Source organism: Hyaena hyaena, unplaced genomic scaffold, assembly GCF_003009895.1.
Source record: "Hyaena hyaena isolate Hyena2069 unplaced genomic scaffold, ASM300989v1 scaffold_292, whole genome shotgun sequence".
Lineage (NCBI taxonomy): Eukaryota > Metazoa > Chordata > Mammalia > Carnivora > Hyaenidae > Hyaena > Hyaena hyaena.
The window spans coordinates 1,028,726-1,051,125 of record NW_024080924.1 but is presented as its reverse complement, the minus strand read 5'-3'; the positions used below and the strand labels follow the sequence as shown (position 1 = coordinate 1,051,125).

At 38.8% G+C, this 22,400-nt stretch overlaps 1 protein-coding gene across 2 annotated transcripts in view; it reads right to left on the bottom strand.

Moving 5' to 3' along the window:
• Nucleotides 1-22,400, bottom strand: part of FMN1 (formin 1) — a 394,055-nt gene that overhangs the window by 161,085 nt on the left and 210,570 nt on the right. For both annotated transcript variants that reach the window (XM_039247265.1, XM_039247266.1), the window contains one exon: nt 2,347-2,434. In XM_039247265.1, coding sequence (XP_039103196.1) covers nt 2,347-2,434 — 88 coding nt within the window. The remainder of the gene's footprint in view (nt 1-2,346; nt 2,435-22,400) is intronic.

Sequence of the window (22,400 nt, the reverse complement as noted above, 5' to 3'; positions counted from 1 at the left end):
AGGTTTACAGTCCGGAGTTGGTAAATGGAACACCACATGACTGGAGTGACTCGCATCGTATGGCCATCTGATATACCACAGCAGGATGTGCCTAAAAAGAGCTGAATAAAGTCTAAGTTGCAGTTGCCATTGCAAAGACTCATATCCACAGTGTCATACATCGTGGTGAAAAAACCAAGCATAACTAATTTTCACCAAACTTAGGGAGAATACTGTTGTTTAGGATAAGACTCTGCCACTGCATCTAGAGAATTCCTTTCCAAACTCAGACTGCGTCAAAAAAGTTAGTCTCTTTGACAAATGGCTATAAACTTTCTTGCTAAATTATCTGTTCCAGGTTTTCATTAGCATGACAGTTTCCTGGTTTGAACTGAAACTCAATTCTTCTAGGAGGTCTAACCGCTAAAATCACTGAAGAATCCCTTTCTAATTTTGATGCTGGACCCCTTTAGCTACCCCTGTCCAAATTCAAATCCACTGCTGCAACATTTTCGGAAGTTTCATATTCACGCTCGTGTATTTATTTCTACTTAATTAAGCTTAAATATTACAAATAGTTCATTTGAATACTATGACTATCATCTAATTCAGAATACTTTTAGCTTCATGGGGAATTTTTAATGTCTGCGACAAAGCAAAATTTTAAGCCCTAACAAAGCTCCTTTGAGAAAACTAGTGTGTGTGTTAAGTGGCTTCTGGTTCGGGACCTCTGGAAGCCCCCTGCTGTGTACCAGAGTGAGGCAAACGTGAGGCAACACAGACCAAAACCTGACGGACAATGTGGTCTGAGAGTGTCTCCACGCTAACCGCATGCTGAACTCTGCTGACACCATCTACGAGAGGTTGCGTTACTAGTCAGAAAAGCTGATCAATGACATGTCAAAATACAGATCACATTTCGTTGATTACTGAGAAAGGGGAGTGTTGCTTACGTGCAAAACACAGATTTCGAAAAGGCAAGATGGTTTTTGGCCTATGTTTCTAGAGACAAAGGAAAATAGATGGGAGTAAAATTGCCTCTTTTTAGAGGGCACTTGTGAGGATGAGCACTGGGTGTTATATGGAAACCAACTTGACAATATACTATTATAAAAAAATTAAAAAAATAAAATTAGAATAAGCAAAAAAAGAGAATATATACACATTTAAAAAATAAATAATTAAAGTGTAATAAAATTTATAAAAAAGGTCGTATTTCAAATTGGGCCAAAGATAACCAGCTGAAATAATACCATTTGAAAAAAAAAAGAAGGGATTAAAACACAGTGACAAGGCCAAGTGGCTGAAGAGGAAAAGTGTTTCTCCATAGAAGTATTCCAGCTAATGAAGAAGAAATGATGGTGTCAGTGTTAGAGCTATTTTGTGCTTCTAATGAAATCATGAATCTAGGCAAAGATCTTAGGTGCCCACTAACAATGTATGCAAATAGATATCATGTATTTCTTGATATAAAATGTAATAACATTTAAGAAGTATTGTTCCCCTACTTAGATGAGGTCTCTAGATCAAACTAACAGTTTACAGGAACCACAGGGGACAGAAAAACATCATAAATGAGAACACGGCAATGCAATCAGAAAATGTAAAATGTGGGAAACTCCGCAGGACTAATGACCTGATCTCTTTTAAAAAAAATTAATTACAAAGGAAAAAAAGAAATACGATGGAGTGCAGAATTTCTAGATCACAAGAAAACTGAGGGACACAGCAAAGGCAATGCATGAAATTTGTCTGGGTCCTCATTCAAACTAACTGTAAACAAATGGATGAAAAAGTGTGTATACAATTGGGGAAATTAGAATTACATATATGATGATACTGAGAAATTATTTATTTATTTATTTACTTATTTTTTAATGTTTATTTATTTTTGAGAGAGAGACAGAGTGCGAGCAAGGGTGGGAGGGCAGAGAGAGAGGGAGACACAGATTCCGAAGCAGGCTCCAGGCTCCGTGCTGTCAGCACAGAGCATCCAATACAGGGCTCGAATTCACAAACTGTGAGATCAGGACCTGAGCCGAAATAAGACACTTACTGACTGAGCCACCCAGACATCCCTATAAATGTTTTTAAATGCGTGATAATGGCACTAGAATTATGCCTGGAAAAGCATCCCCTAACTTTTGTCGGTATCCTGATGTTTTTAACAGATGAACTGTAAATGTAATAGCCCATCTGGTGAGGGAGGGTACTTCAGATGAAACAGAAGTCAACTGGTGGTTTCGTAGCTGGGTACTAAGTACATGGGATTTACTATAGCATTTGACTCATTTATACATTTAAAACTTTTCACAATAAAATGCTGAAAAGTTTTAAAGTTGGAAAAAAGCAACAGAGAAGACTTACCCTGCTGGATATCCTTCATTTCTAAATGCAGACTAGATATCAAGATTCCCACAGTCTGAGATCGCTTTCCGTCCAATAACTTGATGATCTGTAATTGAAAAATAAAGTTAATACACACTCAAATAACTGAAATCTTTCAGAAGCATAGCAAAAACATTAAGAATTTTAGATACTTTGATGAACTAAACCGATGTTGTACTCTATCTTAACAGGATTCTAATATGAAAGTGATTTATGTACAACTGTAGACTTTTAAAAACTGTGTTTGTTTTTGATAGTGAGCACACGTGTGCAAGTGTGGAGAGGCAGAGAAATGGGGAGAGGGGAGGAGAATCCCAAGTAAGCTCCACACTTAGCATAGAGTCTGACCTCACCAATTGTGAGATCATGACCTGAGCTGAAATCAAGGGAGAGAGGCAAACCATGAGAGACTCTTGAATGCTGACAAAAACTGAGGACTGATGGATGTGGGGGGGAGGGGGGGATGGGCATGGAGGAGGGCACTTGTGGGGATGAGCACTGGGTGTTATGTGGAAACTAATTTGACAATAAACTATTTGTAAAAAAAAAAAAAAAAAAAAAAAAAAAAAGAGTTGGTCACTCACCAGACCGAGGCACACAGGTGCTACTAACTATAGATATTTTAGAAAATAAAGGAAAAACACCACCCCAAACTCCACTAGTCTAACACAAACACTAAAATCTTTATGATATTGTACTTGGATCTTTTTATTCAAACACTTACTAACTAAACTATAATTACAACATATGTGTAATTTTATATCCAGCTTTTCCACTTATCATTGGCACATTTCCACATTACTACTTCTTGGGTCACTTCATAGCCTTCAATTTTGTTGGCTGTGTCATCTGCCTAGTGGTTTAGGGGGAAGATCAGTGAGATCCCAACTCAGCTGGTTAGCTGTTTACAAGTGATAATGGCCTTGGAAAAGTGACTTCCCCTCTAGGAGGAGTTTAATTTCTTCCTCAGGGAGTAGGGCTGACTATATTTATTTTATATATTTATTCTAAAACTTACATAATATCTGGAAAGCACCTCATATATTCTTAACATGGATTATTTAAATAAAATTTCCCCTTCTTAGAGAGGTTCCTCCATATTGGTGCTATTTTTAATATAAACAATAAAATACTTTGTACATTAAGCCTTAATTTTAAACTGCTTCAAATTATTTTTTCATAATAATATATATCAAAACTTCACAGTCTTTGTATAAACTCCAAATACCTCATTGCCAATTATGAAGAGAGTGAGTTCTTCATAGTTTTGGCTTCTCTAAAGCAAGTAAGACAAATCAGTTCTTTCTAACACATCACACTGTGGCCACTAAGGGGGAAGAAAAAAAAAAAAAACAGATCTTTTCTCTCATGTGACACAGCCACAAAATTGAATAGAAAATGCACACCAAACATCACCAGATCATAAGGTGTTTTTAATGCATTCTGCTGGATAAAATACAAATGAAACGAAACAGCTGTTTCCCCTCCCACTAGGTACTTACACATTTATCAAAATATAATGAAGACATAGACAGCAACCAACACCTGCATTTATGTTGGCCCTAGACTGACTGTATTGCTGGTTGAGCAATAAGGAACAACAGGAGTTTATTCCAAGATTGTCTAATTACCAATCTATCAGTCAATCCTGCATCAGGCATCACCAGCCCTAGCATTTCCTCTCCCTGCTCAGAATGGCTACTTTTATGCAACTATGAGAACTCAAATATAGTAAATACCAAGATGTCACCAAAATAAAAGGAAATTTGATTTTTCTGTCCTATGTGTTTAACAATTTCAATAGTCTTAGAGAAAGATTTCTGGGGGATACAGAATTTCAAGAGTTTTTAAAGGGATTAGGAAGGTAGGTACTTGGGTCTTTTTAATTTTTTTATATGAAAACAAAAGAGAGATTTTATATAATCAAATATTTTCCTTTTTAAAACATTTTAATGCTTATTTTTGAGAGAGAGAGCAAGCACAAATTGGGGGTGGGCATAGAGAGAGAGGGAGACACGGAATCTGAAGCAGGCTTCAGGCTGTGAGCTGTCAGCACAGAGCCCTACATGGGGCTTGAACTCATGAGCCATGAGATTATGATCTGAGCTGAAGTTGGACACTTGACTGATGAGTCACCCAGGTGCCCCTCAAATATTTTCCTTAAAAAAGCAATTTCTGGCTTTTTCTTAGATTCAGAACACATATTTAAAGCAAAATGATTTGGGGGTGCCTAGGTGGCTCACTCAGTTAGTTATTGAGCAAACTACTCTTGATTTTGGCTCAGGTCATGATCCCAGAGTGGCAGAATCGAGGCCCATGTCAGGCTCCATGCTAAGCCTGAAACCTGCTTGGGATTTTCTCTTTCTCTCTGCCCCTCTCCCCTGTCCACTAGTGTGCTCGCTCGCTCGCTCTCTCTCTCTCTATCTCTAAATATAAAATAAATAAATAATAAAGTTAAATGATTTTTAAAAGCCCAATACAAAATTAAGAGAAACCACATAAGTTTTACATAAATATTTAGCCATGCATTCATTCCTTCAAGTATCTGCTGTGAATCTTCTATGTGCCTGACACTGCTTTGGACCCTAAGGATACAGAGGTGCCTGAGACAGATCAAGTCCTTGCCCTTGTGAAGTCTGTAGAGCTTAGTTATCTAAAAAAATCATGCTGGCTTTGTTCTTTCTCAAGATTGTCTTTTGTGTTTCTATACACACATTTGAGGATTATTTTTTTCTATTTCTGTAAAAAAGGACATTGGAATTTTGATAGGGATTGCACTGAACCTGTAGATTGCTTAGGGAAGTACAAACATTTTGACAATATTCATTCTTCTAATCCATAAGCACAGAATATCTTTACATTCAATTGTGTCTTTAATTTCTTTCACCGGTGTCCTAACACTTGGCAGTGTACAGGTCTGTCACCTCCTTGGTTAACTTTATTCCTATATAGTTTATTATTTTTGATACAATTATAAATGAGATTATTAATTTCTCTGATTGTTCACTGCTAATATATAGAACTGCAACAGATTTTTATATATTTATTTCATACCCTGGGACTTTACTGAATTCCTTTATTAACTCTAACAGTTTTCTGTTAGGGTTTTCTATATATAAAATCACATTATTTGCAAATTGTTACAATTTTACTTCCTCCTTTCCTCTCTGGATATTTTTTATTTCTTTTCTTGCCTAATTCCTCTGGCTAAGATCCTGATCTTGGAGGAAAAGGTTTTAACTTTCCAGTCTTGGGTATGATGTTAACTGTGGGCTTGTCACATATGGCCTTTATTACATTATGTCCCTTCTCAATCCACTTTGTTGATCTTTTTTTTTTTTATATCATATATGGATGTTGAATTCTGTCAAATGCTTTTTCTGCATCTATTGAGATGATTTTTATTCTTTATTTTGTTAGTGGGATGTATCTCATTGACTGATTTATAGATACTGAAATATCCTTGCATCCCTGGAATGAATCCCACTTGCTCATGATGTATGATCCTTTTATTGTATTGCTGAATTTGGTTTGCTAATGTTTTCTCAAGGATTTTTACATCTATGTTCATCAGGGATATTGGTTTGTAATTTTCCTTTGTTGGTGTGGTGTTCATGTATAGTTTCAGTATCAGGGTAATGCTGGCCTTTGACTATGAGTCTGGAAGCGTTCCTTCCTCTAATTTCTTGGAAGAGTTTGAAAAGTATAGGTATTAAATCTTCTTTGAATGTTTGGTAGAATTCCTAGTGACACCATCTGGTCTTGGGGTTTTGTTTATTGGTAGGTTTTTGATTACTCATTCAATCTCCTTACTAATCAGTCTGTTCAGATTTACTATGATTTAGTCTTAGAAGGTTGGGTTTTTAGTGATTTATCCATGTCATAGATATGTTCAACTTGTTAGCATATAATTGTTCATACTAGTTTCTTATATTCCTCTGAGTTTCTGTGATATCAACTACAATTTCTTTTGTATTTCTGAATTTATTTGAGCTTTCCCTCGTTTTCTTGGTGAGTCTAGCTAAAGATTTGTCAATTTTGTTTATCTTTTCAAAGAACCAGTCCTTAATTTCATTGATCTTTTTGATTGTCTTTTTAGTCTCCATTTCATTTACTCCGACTCTGACCTTTGTTATTTTGGTCTTTCTACTAACTTTAGGCATTGCTTGTACTTTTTCTAGTTCCTTCAGGTGTGCATTTTGATTGCTTAAGATTTTACTTGTTTCTTGTGATAGATCTGTGCCCTTATGAACTTCGAACTTCTCCCTTACAACTACTTTTGCTGTATCCCACTGATTCTGGTATGTTGTATTCCTATTTTCATTTGTCTCAAGGTATTTTTTTAAATTTCTCCTTTGATTTCCTCATTGACTAACTGGTTATTCAGCAGCATGTTTTTTAATCTCCACTTATCTGTGATTCTTCCACTTCTTGCCATTGATTTCTACTCTCATACCATTGTGGTCAGAAAAATGATGTGTGATAGGATTTCAGTCTTCTTAAATTTACTGAGATTTATTTTATGGCCTAATGTTATAATTTCTTTTGAAGAATGTTCCTTATGCACTTGAAAAAATGTGTATTTTGTTGTTTCAGGATAGAATATTCTACAGACATCTGTTAAGTCCACCTGGTCTAAACTGTCATTTAAAATCAATTTATCTTATTCTAGAAAATCTACTACCAGGTATTTATCCCAAGATATATCCATCTGATCTCACTGTAGCATTATTTATAATTACCAAGATATGGAAACAACCTATGTGTCCACTGATGGATGTCCAGATAAAGAAGATGTGGTATTCACAAACACACACACACACACACACACGAGTATTATTCAGCCATAAAAAAGAATGAGATCTTGCCATGTGTGACACCATGGATGAACTTAGAGGATATTTTTTTTTTTTTGAACTTAGAGGATATTATGTTAAACGAAATAAGCCAGACAGAGAAAGACAAATACCATATGAACTCACTTATATGTGGAATCTGAAAAACAAAAGAAAACTCATAGATACAGAGAAAAGAATGGAGGAAGATTGGGGGGAGCAGGCAAAATGGGTGAGAGTGTCAAGAGACCCAAGGTTCCAATTAAAAAATAAAAAAGCCACGTATGTAATGGCTTGTACATTATGTACATGTATGGCATGTACATGTATGTACTTGATGAGGTACAACATGGTGACTATAGTCAATACTGTTATAGTACATACTTGAAAGCTTTAAAAGGAGTAAGTCCTTTAAATTTTCATCACAAGAAAAATGTTTCATAAATTTGTATGGTGATGGTAACTATGCTTATTGTGGCAATCATTTTACAACATGTACAGATACTGAATCATTATATTGTACACCTAAAACCGCTTGTTGTAGTGAATTAAACTTCCATAAAAATCACTTTGGTAAAACTGCTGAGAGGAACCAAAAAAGCAAATAAAACATCACCTGAACTAATTGCAAAGAAAATTCAAACAAAGCAAGGCTTTGGGAACTGACCAGATTTAATTTTTTTTGTTGTTGTTAATGTTCATTTACTTTTGAGAGAAAGAGAGGGAGAGACAGAGAGACTGAGAATCTGAAGTGGGCTCTGCACTGACAGCAGAGAGCGTGATGGAGGGCTTGAACTCACTAACCTTGAGATCATGACTTGAGCTGAAGTTGGGTGCTTAACCAACTGAGCCACCCAGGGACCCCTGACTAAATTTATTCTTAAATGTCCAGGATAGTAACTGATAAAACCTTGGCCATGGAATACACACTGATGTCAAGAAAATAGGCATGGAAATAAAATTTATGAGAAGATCACAAATGGGTAGCAATAACTTCTTCAAATAAACATTCACCAAGCTATCTAGTTCAGATTTTGAAAAGCAGGAGTAAGTAACACATTCTACCTACATGTAAGAGAAGGCTCAGATGCAAGTTCTTACAATAGGTAATTAAAAGAAGGCAACAGAATAATCAGAAGGGAACAGAGAGAGAGAGAGAAAGAGAGAGGAAAGGACTCAGATGGAGATTGCCTGTCACTGGGAAAAACAAGCATATCCATCCCTTCAGTGTTCAACCAGCCTGAAATATGGAAAGGATATCACCATAGTCAGCCATTCTTGCAATTTTGCCTAATGACTAAACAGGACAGGTGTTTAAGAAGAGACTATTTGGTACCTGTAGCTGGGCTACAACTTTAAGACCTGTATGAAATGCAGTGCTGCCTCCCAAAAAGGAATTAGGCAGTGGTAAAATCAGAGCATTTTATTCTCTTCCCTGTTTGTGTCAAATTCCCTGCCTACCTCTGACTAGACCTTTAAAAAATATACTTCTAAGTTTCTATGCAGTCTCTCTTGAATTGTGGAATAATACAAGGTTTCTCAAAACCAGCCAAAATGGTGAGAACACAACGGACACTGAATGGATGTATGTCTTAAGCTCTTTTAGTATTTTTCTTTCTTCCCCTTTCCTTCCTTTATGGATTAGAAAGTATAATAATAATAATAATAATAATAATAGAACATAACATGAAATCTACCTTGTTAACAAATTTTTAAATGTACCATCTGGTTAACTATATCACATTGTTGTACAGCAGATATCTAGAATTTTTCAGACTGCACAACAGAAACTCTACACCCCATTTCCTTCTCCCCCTGCCCCTCCTCAACTATCCCACTGCCTTTGGAAGTTTTCTGCATCTACTTTCTACTTCTATGAACTTGACTACTTTAGATGTGTCGTATAAGTGGAATCATGCAGCATGTGTCCGTCCTTCTGTGAGTAGGTGATTTCAATTAACATAATTTTTTCAAAGTTCATCCACTCTATAGCATATGACATAATTTCCTTAAGGCTGAATAATATGCCTTTGTGTGTGTATAATACACACAACCCTACACACACACACACACTCCCCACAATGTTTTTATCCATTCATTCATCAATGGGTGTTTAGGTTCTTTCCACCTCTTGGCCATTGTGAATACTGCTGCAGTGAACATGGATGTACAGGTATCTCTTTGAGATCCTGTTTTCAGTTCTTTTGGATAAATACCCAGACGTGAAGCTGCTGGATCATGTGGGTTTTATTTTTAATTTTTTGAGGAAACGCCACACTGCTTTTCATAGTAGCTTCACCATTTTACATTCCCACCAAAAATACACAGGAGTTCCAATTTTTCCACATCTTCACTAACACTTTTTTTTCCTTTTATAAAAAAAGGATAGCTATCCTAACAGATGTGAGGTGAGATCTCATTGTGGTGTTGATTTACATTTCCCTGGTGACTAGTGATGTTGAACATTTTTCCATATACTTGTTGGCCCTTTGTAGGTCTTTTCTGGAGAAATGTCTAAGTCCTTTGCTCATTTTTCAATTGGGGTTCTTTTTTATGGAGCTGCAGGCATTCCTTATAGGTTTGGGGATATTAATACCTCATCAGATATATGGTTTGCATGTGTTTGCTCCCATTCCATAGGTTCTTTTCACTCTTCTGATTGATTCCTTTGTTATGCAAGTTTTCAGTTTGATTTAGTCCCACTTGTCTGTTTTTGCTTTTGTTCCTGTCCTTTGGTGTCATATCCAGAAAATAATCCCAAGACCAATATTATGAAGCCTTTCCTCCTATGTTTTCTTCTAGAAATTTTATAGTTTCAGATCTTGCATTTATAGTTTCATATCTTTAATCCATTTTACGTTGATTTCTGTTTATGCTATAAGGGTCCAATTTCATTCTTTTGTATATGGATACATATATGTTTTGAGGAGTCCATTTTTTCCTTGTTATATAGTCTTGGAGGCCTTGTTGGAGATCATTTGGCCATATATGCATGGGTTTCTTTTGGGGCTCTCTATTCTTTTCCTTTGGTCTATATGTTTGTTTTGATACTAATACTGTTTCAAATACTGCAGCTTGTAATACATTTTGAAGTTAGGAAGTGGATGACAATATCAAACAAATTAGAAGGAAAAAGTTAGAAGAGAGGGTTAAGAAAAAGAGCAGAACATATATTTTATTTTATTTTTTAAAATATTTTTATTTATTTCTAGGAGAGAGAGGGAGAGAGAGAGACAGCATGAGCAGGGGAGGGTCAGAGAGAGAGGGAGACACAGACTCTGAAATAGGCTCCAGGCTCTGAGCTGGCAGTCAGCACAGAGCCCGATGCGGGGCTCGAACCCACGAACCGCGAGATCATGACCCAAGCGAAAGTCGGATGCTTAACCGACTAAGCCACCCAGGCGCCCCAGAACGTATATTTTAAAGTATCCTTAAGTGCAATATGTATAATGAATAAAAGGAAACTCACGGAGGAGCTCATTACACTAAGAGACCAAGTCAAAGTTCTGTTGACAAAAAAGGCTGGCCCAAGACTTCAGTACATATTCAGATCTTTCTGAAATTGGTTAACCATTGGGCTGAGCAGGATGTGAAGGATAGTGTTGGGGACAGGGAGAAGGAGAAAAAAGGAAGAGAGATGCTCTGTGGGCTCTCTGGTCATATCTTACAAGCTTCTGTCCAAGTCTTGGCCAATGTGATCATGGGAACACAGACTGGAATAAGCAAGGGTTCCTTCGTTTATCACATACATCAAAGGACTCTCATTGCCAGGTATTGAGCTTGGGACTGAAGATTAGTATAAAGTTCTGTCTTTGGAGAATTATCAAGTTTACAGAAATATTTGTTCTGTTATTTTTTGTCCATTTTATTTTTGTGAGTTTATTACTTTTAACTACAAAACCAACAAATGCTTATTGTAATAAAAATATAAGCTGTAAAGAAGGCAAGAAAAAGTAGAAGGTGAAATTCTCTCATCTCCTGATTCCACGGCTCAGTTACCACCACTAGGAATGGGGATTTGTCTTCTTTCAGATCTAAACACGTATGCATGCCCACACGTGCAGAGGGTTTTACCTTTACAAAAGGGACACGCAATACATTTTGTTCCACAACTTTCCCCTCTGGTTCTGTATAATTTTTTAAATAAATATATTACTGATACTTTCCATGTCAATAGAGGCAGGGCCACTTTAAGTATGACACTTAATTTAAGTATCCCTCTACTGAGGGACATTTAGACATTTTCCTAAACTTGTCAATTATTAACAAAGCTGCAACGAACAACCATACAGGTGTATTCTTAGTCACTTGAGCTTGTATTTCTATAGAACAGATTTACAGAAGTATTCAAACAATATGTCCATTTAAAATTTTGATAGTAGTGCCAAATTGTTTCCAACAGGTGCTACCAATTTATACCATTCTCTCATCCATTTAAAAAAATTTTGGCCAATAGGACAAGTAAAATGTTTTTGCATTAGTCTACATTTCTTAAAATTTTTTAAATGTTTATTTATTTGAGAGAGAGAGACAGACAGAGACAGACAGACAGGCAGGGGACAGGGGAGAGGATCCAAAGCAGGCTCCATGCTGACAACAGAAAGCCCAATGTGGGGCTTGAACTCATTAACCATGAGATTGTGACCAGAGCCAAAGTCAGATGCTTAACTGACTGAGCCACCCAGGCGCCCTGTACTAGTCTATACTTCTAATAGACTAGTAATGTAATAGCAAGGTTAAACATTTGGTTACTGGTCACGTGTTCTTGTGGATTTTCTTTGTATCCTTTTTAGTATGATTTCCAATTACTAGATCTATCAGACTGGTAAAGCGCAAAGACATTTAAATAAGGAACTAACTGAAAGCAATGAGAAAGAGATTTACACAGAGATTGCTGTGAAAGGGGACAATATTCTAAGGGAAAGAAAAGGGATGAGAACTATCATTTATTGTGCCTCTCGTAAGCACTAGGCAGGTGTTAGCTCTGCACACAAGCCAATCCAAATGGGCAGTGGTGAATTGGGGGGCAGTAAACACCAGAATACTGTAAAATTTGATTCTGGAAATTCCAATGGATTTCCAGAGAGAACGATACCTCGTGCTCAAGAGGCCCTATCAAGTAACTGGAGTTATCTCACTGCTAGGGCATTAAAGCCAGAGGCACACAAATAGAAGAACACTTTGTTCTGCTCACCCAATCCTCTGTTTTCCTTTTTGATATTTGTGATCAAATCTCACAACTCCTTACCCAGATCTACTCCTGTTATCAGAGGCATTTGCTTTCATAGCAGAGTGGCTAGGAAAAAAGCAGCAAGGAAGGAAGAAGACAAGAGTAAAGAAAACTGACAGAATAAACAAAGAGAAGAAGGAAGAAGACTGATTTATGACATGATAGGAGATTTTCTCAAAAAAGATCATCTTGTCATAAACCAATAATTATATTTTTAACATAATTTTTTAGAATCATGCAAAAGTTTCAAATAACCAGATCCAATTTATGTAGAACCTTCTATTAACTGAAAATTCCCCTTGTTTTTCTTTTATTGCATTTTATGTATCCTTGCTACAGTAACTTCTAGATAAATAAAGTTAACTTCAAAAATTCTTCTTTGAAGAGGGGCACCTGGATGGCTCAGGTAAGCCTCCAGCTCTTGGTTTCAGCTCAGATCATGATCTCACAGTTCATGAGTTCAAGCCCTGCATCAGGCTCTTCACTGATGGGGTGGAGCTTGCTTGGGATTCTCTCCCCCTCTCTCTCTCTCTCTCTCTCTCTCTCTGCCCCTCCTCTATTTGTGTGCATGCATGCTTCTGCTCTCTCTCTCAAAATAATAAATAAACTTAAAAAAAGCTTCTCTGAAGAGAAAGAACACATGACAAGAAGATAAATTAATATTGGGTATTTATTCTCCCCCATCCACTAGCTTCTCTAATATACCCGGGACTTAAAAGAAATCAAAATCATCTACACCTTCCATATTTGCATTACTGAAAAGTAGGGACTAGTGACCAAAATGATTATCTGGAAAATTTTTAGAACCCTAAGTCAGATATCTAATTAGCTGCTCTTTTCATAGTAGGAAATTTAACTAATGCATTAAAAGAATAGCCACAGGATTTACAACATGTTTCATCAAACAATTTATTAACTAAATAATTTTATTAATTAGCACCACTCATCCTTTAAGCCTTCTAGTTAGTATTATCATGTGCCATTTTAACAATTAAAAAACTTTTTTTAATGTTTATTCATTTTTGAGAGAGAGACAGAGAGACAGAGAGCAAGTGGGAAAGGGGCAGAGAGAGAGGGAGACACAGAATCCAAAGCAGGCTCCAGGCTCTGAGCCATAAGCACAGAGCCCGATGTGGGGCTTGATCCCATGAACCATGTGATCATGACCTGAGCGGAAGTTGAATACTTAACCGACTGAGTCACCTAGGCGCCTCTTTTTTTTTTTTTTTTTAACAATTTCTTTGTTAATCGGGCCAAAGTCAAAGATTCCCAGCAACATGACAATCTAAGTAGAAATACAAACACAGCTAACGACTACAGCCAGAAATACAATGGTCCTTTCCTCTTTTAACATTAGCATGCTTAGCTGCCATGGCCTCTTGGCCAACTCTGAAAAATCATCAGCGTCATTGTCTGGTGATTAGTTACTACAAAAAAAAGTCAGGAGACCAGCCTTCTATTTCTAGTCCTTCCCTGACTCATCCTTACTTTGATGCAGAAATATAGTCAGTTCAATTCAACAAAACTCACAACATGCAAACTCCTATGTTGGTGTACTGCGAGGGGTATAAAGATTAAGAATAATATATATGTATATATTTTTGTTCAGTGGGAGTTCAAAGACTACTTAAAATAGGAAACTCAGGTAAATAAATTTTGACACAAGGGAGTTGTATACAGGGATCACTGAACATAAAAAGATTCTGATTGTTCTTTGTACATGTCAGGACTCACTGAAAATGGGGGTTTTGAAGGAGATGCCTGTTTGGGGCACAATCTTCCTCTGGGTAACCTAAAAGCATTCCCCAAAGTTACATTCATTGCCCTTTTCCTGAAAGAAAAATCCAGGTCTCATGTTCAGAAAACTTCTCTGTGAAGGAGATTTAAGAAATGATAAGCTCTAGGGGCACCTGGGTGGTTCAGTTAGTTAATCGTCTGACTTCAGCTCAGGTCATGAACTCATGGTTCATGGGTTCAAGTCCCGTGTCAGGCTCTTTGCTGACAGCTCAGTGCCTGGAGCCTGCTTCAGGTTCTGTGTCTTCCTCTCTCTCTGCCCATCCCCAACTCGTGCTCTGTCTCTGTCTCTCAAAAATAAACTTAAAAATGTTAAAAAAAAATTTAAAAAAGAGATGATAAGCTCTGTTGACAATGAGCCCCAAATGACACTGTAACTCATGGTAGTGTTTTTCTTCTTTTTTCTTTAAATATAATTTACTGTCAAGTTTGCTAACATGCAGTGTATAAAGTGTGCTCTTGGATTTGGGGGTAGATTCCCGTTATTCATTGTTTACATATAAAACCCAGTACTCATCCCAACAAGTGCCCTCCTCAATGCCCATCATCCATTTTATTCTCTCCCCCACACCCCCACCATCAACCCTCAGTTTGTTCTCTGTATTTAAGAGTCTCTTATTGTTTGCCTCCCTCTCTGTTTGAAATTATTTTTTCTCCTTCCCTTCCCCCATGGTCTTCTGTTAAGTTTCTCAAGTTCCACATATGTATAACTTGTGTTCTGCTTAGCTACTATAGAAGGGGACTCTTCCCATCCTGCATGACCACTGGGGTAAAGGTTTTTCTACGCATTAAAACCAGCAAGAAGCAGGGGTTTTCACACTATTGAAGACCTTGAAACCAATCCATTGCATAAATGGTTTTCCAAGTTTACGTGGAGCCAGCAAACAGAATTATGCCTTGAAGCTTCCAGTGTGACTTCCTTCCATGTAGGCTCTTAGGAAAAAAAGTGCCCACCCCATGCTGTTTAAGAAAGATACTTTAGAGAAAATTCACAAGAGAGTAGGAGTACTTGCAAAAGTTTGCTCATTTAGTGCATACACTAGTTGAAGTGGGTTTGGGGATCATTTACCATTAGCATTGGAGAAACTTGCAAATGTTGCCTAACTTAACCTTCTGCCTTTGGGCAGGCCCAGAAATTAGAGATGGACCTTACTTTACAAGGAAGTTCATACTTTAAGCAACTATTGAGGGTGTTTTCATACAACGCACGCATATGTATAGCCATTTTCTATCATCAAACATATAAAACACAGTCATGCCTCACCTAACTGCAGACACAACCTCAACTGTTCATCCTATTCCTATTCTGTGACGACTCTCAATATCCATTTCTCATTCCTCTTTGTCCTCATGTGCAGATTACTTAATTTGTCATAATCCTCAAAATCATCTTCTAGTATTAAGTAACTTTTGGCAGCAAAGAGTTTTGCTTAATGTCTGACTCAAATTCCTCATGCCTCAATTTCAAATAATCTTTTTCTGCTCCTAGGGAAGGCAGACAATAGCGGGACTCACCATCCCTTACACAAAGCTCCTTCATAAACCTTAAGATTGTCATTAAAAAAAAACACAAGAGATGCTTTCTATCAAATCTTTTAAAAATCAGGTTTTGAGAAATGTTAGCAAGCCCTCAGTTTATCTTGGTCCTATCTGGAGTCAGCTGAACTTGGCAGCACATAGCTTTCTCCTAAGTATAATTACAGTCTGGAGGAGAATGCAATTTGTGCAGCATTCCACTGACCTACAAGCTGACCTTGTGCAGGGGCAAATTCACAGGTTGCGTTAAACCCTATTAGACATGCCTAGTTTAAGGCAAAGCCTTTCCAGACCCCCGCCGCATGCTGGATTAGGGCATGTCACACATGCGTACTGTTACATTGCCCGAGGAACTCTCACAATGCCTTCCAGAGAGGGGAGACGCAGGCCCACATCCCACACGGCCTAATCCTGCACCTTGAGCCAGTGTATCCAAATGATTATTATTTCTTACATATGTGGATTTTCAGAAGAACCTGCCTCTTTGAATAAGAATTAAGACAGAAATGGGAAGACAGATTTGTTACATTGGAAAAAACCACACCCTGACGACTCAGCTAGAAAGCTCTTGCCAGACAGACTGAGAAAGAGCTCCTGCCAGGCCCAGTGGGATTTTCACATCTACATAAAATCCACATCTATCTTCAGCTTTCTGCCTGAGCTTGGCAGGCATGGCCAGAAGGGAAAATAAAAATAAATGGTCTGAATAGACCATGCATGCTAGAAGCCTACTTGGCCAAGTGAGTTCGGCACAGCTACAAAATTCAGAGAATCATTGAAGTCTTCTTCTTCCAGGGAGACTTCCTTGTCTGAAAATGAAGATGATGAATTTCTACACCTACACCTTCACTAGTCACATTCAAACCGATACCAGACCAAGTAGGTACTCTGTTTTTCGGCTTAGTCCTCGTTCTGGACATTTCTCAGTTTCAATCACAGGATTTCCATTTCCACGGAAGTTGGTTTTATCACAGAGGAGGCACCATGTCTACTTAAATACAGCCACATATGTTATTACCAACAAACATGTCCTTAACACTTCAGGCAAATAAATGCATGTGAAAGCTGCTGCCTTTCCAATCTGAATCACCCCCAACCCCCACCCCACCCGCCCCCCTAAAACAAACAAATAAACGAAAGATCCACATCCACGGGCAGATATTTACTTTCATGTATATTTCAAATTTCAAATATTCATATACAGGACATGCTCAACTCTATAGGACAAATGAGTATGTGGTTTGCTTCTCTCAATGAAATTGAAGACAGTGGAGAATATACAGAAAGGAGACCATCTAACGCTTCAAAGCAAAATTCTTAAAGACACTATTTTTAATTTTTGTGCCTTCAGCCTGGTGATCTTTGGCTTATGCTTCCTTATTAATACCATCATTTGGCACAACTACAGACATTATGAGGCTGCTATTAGCACAGGTACTACTCAATGAAAAGTCAGCTAGTCTCATCAAGAGTAATCCTTTGCATTTCTAAGCCTCTGGCTGCCGAAGGGATCTGGGTGTTTTCATAATGACTGTTGTGTTCACCTTGAAGACATTCCTGTGGACTGAGTTGAGAGGCAGGTAGAATCCTATACCAGAGACATAGAAATTGATGAGCCTATCCTATGGGCTACAAGCTCTGGTGGTCAAGCTGATAACCTACTCTGGATACCTCCAAGTCATAAATATAAGTTAGTAAGGCTGGACTGGAGGGCATCTTTTGAGATATGGTATAACAGAGAATGTTTTGGTTTAGTGAAACTAAACCTTTCATAATCACTCCCCACCATCACCAGATTGTGAATTCTTATTTTACAAGTTATAGAAATCTAATGTAGAAGACAGAGTGAGAATTTCCCAAGAGAAGTACTAAGATGTGACACAAGAGAACACACAAAGTCATGATGCATATAGTCCATGGAGACAGGCTTTATATATAATTAAAAAAAATTCATGGGATAAAGCAACTCACACAATCCCTATTTCATAGGTGTGGCTGTTCTTGTGCCATCCCTGCCATTTCTAGTGTGGCAGTGATTGGAGATGGGACAGGTAAGCAACTCCTCCCCCCAGCCGATGTCAGGAGCAAGGGCCAGCTGGAGGGGAACATCAAGACCAGAGCTGGCAGTCATCTTACTCTCCCTCCTCAGAGAGGGTGAAAGCTTCATTGGAAACACACAATCGTTTCTTGGCAGGTGCTCAGGAAAGTAAATGCTGATTCAGGTTCATTGTCCCTTCTTTTCCTGTGTCCCCCACCCCTACCCCCTGCCCCTCACCACTCTCTGGCATCACAGCCTGAGGAGCTGGTTGGCTGGCTCTGTGGTGTCATATTATGAAATGTCACCTGACTTGGTACAAACAAGCCCTCACTGCTCATGGTCAGCATGGCCAGGTATGCTTTTGGGTAGTGGCCTCTGTCAACTGGCCTGATGATGCCATTAAAATAAGCTTTCCACACACAGCCTGATTATCTGTCCCACTAAATGTTTCAAGGAAAACTAAGCTTCACTGTTCTGTCAAACTGCTAGGTCTGAATCTCTTCCATGGCCTTATTTTTGGGGACACATAAAATTGCTCAGATGGAGTTTACTTTAAGGATTTAGGCCCTTCACCAAGAAATGTGAAAAGGCGAATTGTCATCCTGTCTTGCATCTGAGAACATATTTGGCATCCCATACCCTTATGGATGAGACAGAAAAGCCCTTTTATTGGTTTTCAGACCACTGAATTCTGCTCAGAAAGCAAATGGAGAGAAGACCACAGCAGGTGAAGGCTGAGGCTGGGACAGAGGTAGGGGGGCACCATGAGGTGGAGGGGGGAGGGAATATGGGCAGGAGATAATTTCAATAGTTTGAGAGTTTGTGTTAAAACAAAGTCACATGCATTTTCCCATTGATCAGAGATTCAGGAGACAAAACAACAAGAGGCATCAGTGCATTCCTTGCCCTGTCTTCAGGGTGGACCAAAGTACCATCACACTAAAGTACAGATAAGAAATGCCATCAGATAATTTCTAAGAGCTCAAGGCCCCTTCAAGAGTGCATGGCTGTAATGAGCATGAAACAATTCTAAACTACTGACAGCTGACCTGGTGAGAAGCAAGCTGACAGAGGGCTCAAACCCTTTCTTCTACATGGCAGAAAGAAAACAGAAAACCATGAAAGGATCCCACTTCTGGTGAAACATAAAAAAAAAAAAAAAAAAAAAAAAAAAAACACACAAAACAAAAAACAAGTCCAACTGTCTAAGACTGTCTTTTAAACTCAAGGTATGAATGTTAAGCTACAGTGCTCAGAGACTGCGAGGAAAGAGGGACTTTCTTTGGCACAGACAATGCAGGAAAATTCAATTCTGTGTTTTCAGGTAGCCTCCAACAATCATTGCTCGAATTCTCCCAAGGCTAGGTACATATTCCATTCATATAACTCAGCCTTTAGCAGCTAGATGGAGAGTTTATTAATTCTCTGTTTTAGGAGAGATGGGAATACAGTGGCTCGCCACTCAAGATATACTAGAGGCATGGTGCCACAGGAGCGTTAAGTCATGTTTTATTATTTTGTTTTGAATTTCTGTACTAGAATCCTACTTTAAATTCCCATCCCAACAAGCAATCTGCAGGGCCATCAAAACTAGTAGAGTAAATGTTCCTTCTCTTCCCTATCTCTCCCTATAGGACCTAGCATTGAGGAGAAAGGTGAAAGCTTTCTATCAATGTTTCCTAAATTGCATGAGATTGCACGGGATGGGAACCTTACATACTTCTACAAACTGTAGGCAAAGGCTGCACTTGTCTACAGAAAGCTGTCTGTAGTAGAAGACAATTAAGAATTGGTGGGATATCCTCTAAAAGTTTAGTACGCATGTGAATTACCAGGGGCCTCATTACAAATATAGATTCTCATGTACTAGGAAGGAGTTGGAATCTTTTTGGAATGAACTATATTTCTCCTACAAAAGATATGTTGAAGTCCTAATCTGTAATATCTCAGAACATGACCTTATTTGGAAATGGGGTCACTGCAGATGAAATTAATAAAGATGAAGTCACACTGGGGTCAGATGGGACCCTAATCCAATGTGGCTGGTGTCCTCATAAGAAGATGTCTATGACTTAAAAAAAAAAAAAAAAGCCAGGAGGGTTGGGGTGTCTGCATGGCTCAGTTAAGCATCTGCCTCTTGGTTTCAGCTCAGTTCATGATCTCATGGTTTTGTGAATTCAAGCCCTGCATCGGGCCCTGGCTCACAGTGTGGAGACTGCTTGGGATTCTCTCTCTCCCTCTCTGCCCCTCCCCTGCTCATGTGCTCTCTGAAAATAAGCAAACAAAAACAAAATGGCCATGGGAAGACACAGAGGGAGAATACCAAGTGATGACAAAGGTGGAGAATGGAATTATGCTGCTGCATCCCAAGGAATGCCAAAGACTGCCAGCCACCCACCAGAAGACAGGAAGAGGCAAAGAAGGACTCCCCTACTGGTTTCAGAGGGAGGATGGCTCTTTCCAGTACCTTCGTTTCAGACTCCTAGTCTCCAGAACTATGAGACAATCAATTTGTGATGTTTTTAGTCACCCACTTGGTCGAGGCAGGCCTAAAAAAACACCACAGGTAGGGTCTGAGAGCCTTAGGTTTCTAGCAAGCTAGTCGGTGATGCTTATGCTGCTGCCTGAGTAGTCAGTGACCTCCAATGAATGTATTATTTTGTTCACTATCACTGGCACTTAGGCACAGTGCCTGACATTAATGTATGTATGTGTTTACAATTCCTGACTCCCAGTGTTTTCTTGACTAACCAGCTCGAAATGTGTCCCTTTCTCCATCAGTCTCTTAAAGCTGTATGCTCAGTCAAGGACAACTGCTTTCTTACTGAAGGCCAAGTCCAGGAACAGAGATGGCCATGCTGGCCTCCTAAGGATTCTAAATAACAAAGTTTGTAAGACCTTTGGACTCGCTGTTTTATCTACATTTCTCATTTAAGACCCTGAACCCACTCTCCTATATATTCTTGGTGACTCAAATAGGGCTTTTTCTCTCCACAGTTTAGAGTGTTAGGCTTTTGAAAAGAACACGTGCTAATAATTACTCCAAGCTGGGTAGTGATGATGGGCAACAGAAATCTTATTATCTTCAATGTCATCATGTGTCTTTGATATGATAATCACTGCATTCAAGATATCAGAAATGATGGATGGCCTTTGATTCAGAGTGTACCGCGATGCAAATTACCTGGCTCTTTCCCACTGCTGCTCGGATGGTGAAGAGCTGGTACAAGTGGGCACGCCTAGGTTCGGAGCCTCAAGCCACCAGGAGGCAAAATCTGTGACAAAACTCGAAGAGGAATGCTCCCTTCTCTAAGGACACCTGAGGCTACATTCTACTCTGTTAACCTTCTGGGCAACAACAGTGGACATAAGAACCACACTGCTTCTGGTAAGTTCATGGAGTTCCTTCCATAAACATCAAATGAGGATTCCAGGAAATTCTAGCAACAGAGGCAAGATGAAAGCACAGTGTGTATATGTATTTTTAAACTGCTATGAGATTCTGTCAGGGCTTACAGTACATAACCCAGCACATTGCCCCCAGTTAGTAATCAGTCTTTAGCACTCTCCTCACGCTCATAGGGCATCCATCATAGAAAGTGAACACACACCACATCCTCCAGTCATCCATGTGACTGGAACAACAGAGTGGCCCAAAATATTTACTCACCATCATCCATGAAGAGTGAGCCCTCACCTCCATCCAGACTAGAGTCATCAGTATATATACCCTGTGGTCTTCTCCTAGGGACAAGTCACCTCCTGATAGCACAAGTGCAACAAATACATGGTAGGTGATCTTCCCAGAGTCACCAGATGTCTGACTACTAGTCCAGTGTGCTTTCCCTTGAAGCACATCTCATCCCTGCAAGGATACATGCCCCATCGCTCATGCTGCAACAAGGCGATCTCCTCTAAAATGTGAAAATCAAAATGTGCTGGACTTCTAGGGTAGCAAAGGAAAGGCCTTTCACTTTCTTTTCTCCTGTAAAGCCAATCCAAAATCATGGGACCAAGTATCAAAAACAAAATCTACCTTCAGTGAAACTAGTAGACCCCATTCAATTCCAAAACAGAAAATGCAAAAGGCAGAAGGAGCTCAAAGAGTTGTCCATTCCACTGAACGATGGAAGGACAAACCTGTCTGCAGAGGAAGAGGGACCTTCAGACATGCACAAATGAGAGGCCTCATATACTTGGAAAGGCAAGGGTGAGGTGGGGAGCTAAAAATAAGGGGAGTATTTAAAAGTTGGTATCTAGTGTAATTAGGCGTCAGATGTACAACCTCACCTATGTGTTCAGGAAATATGGTTTCTAGTGAAATCCAACCAGACAGACTTGGAATTCATGAACATCAGGCAGAGCAGACTGTGGGGCTGAGGTCTTGTAGTGGAATGGAGTAATTATCAAAGTTCCACATCCTTTCTTGGCTTCTCTTTCAGAACGCTAGCAGTCCGGCTGACACACCCCTCCCCAACCCCAATCAGGTGCCTGGAGAAATTCCGACTGGAAAAACGGATCAGTCTAAAAGCAAAGACAAACTCTCAAATGAAATGGCTGGTCTGCAACTGTTAACCCCACCGTGAGACACACCACCGAG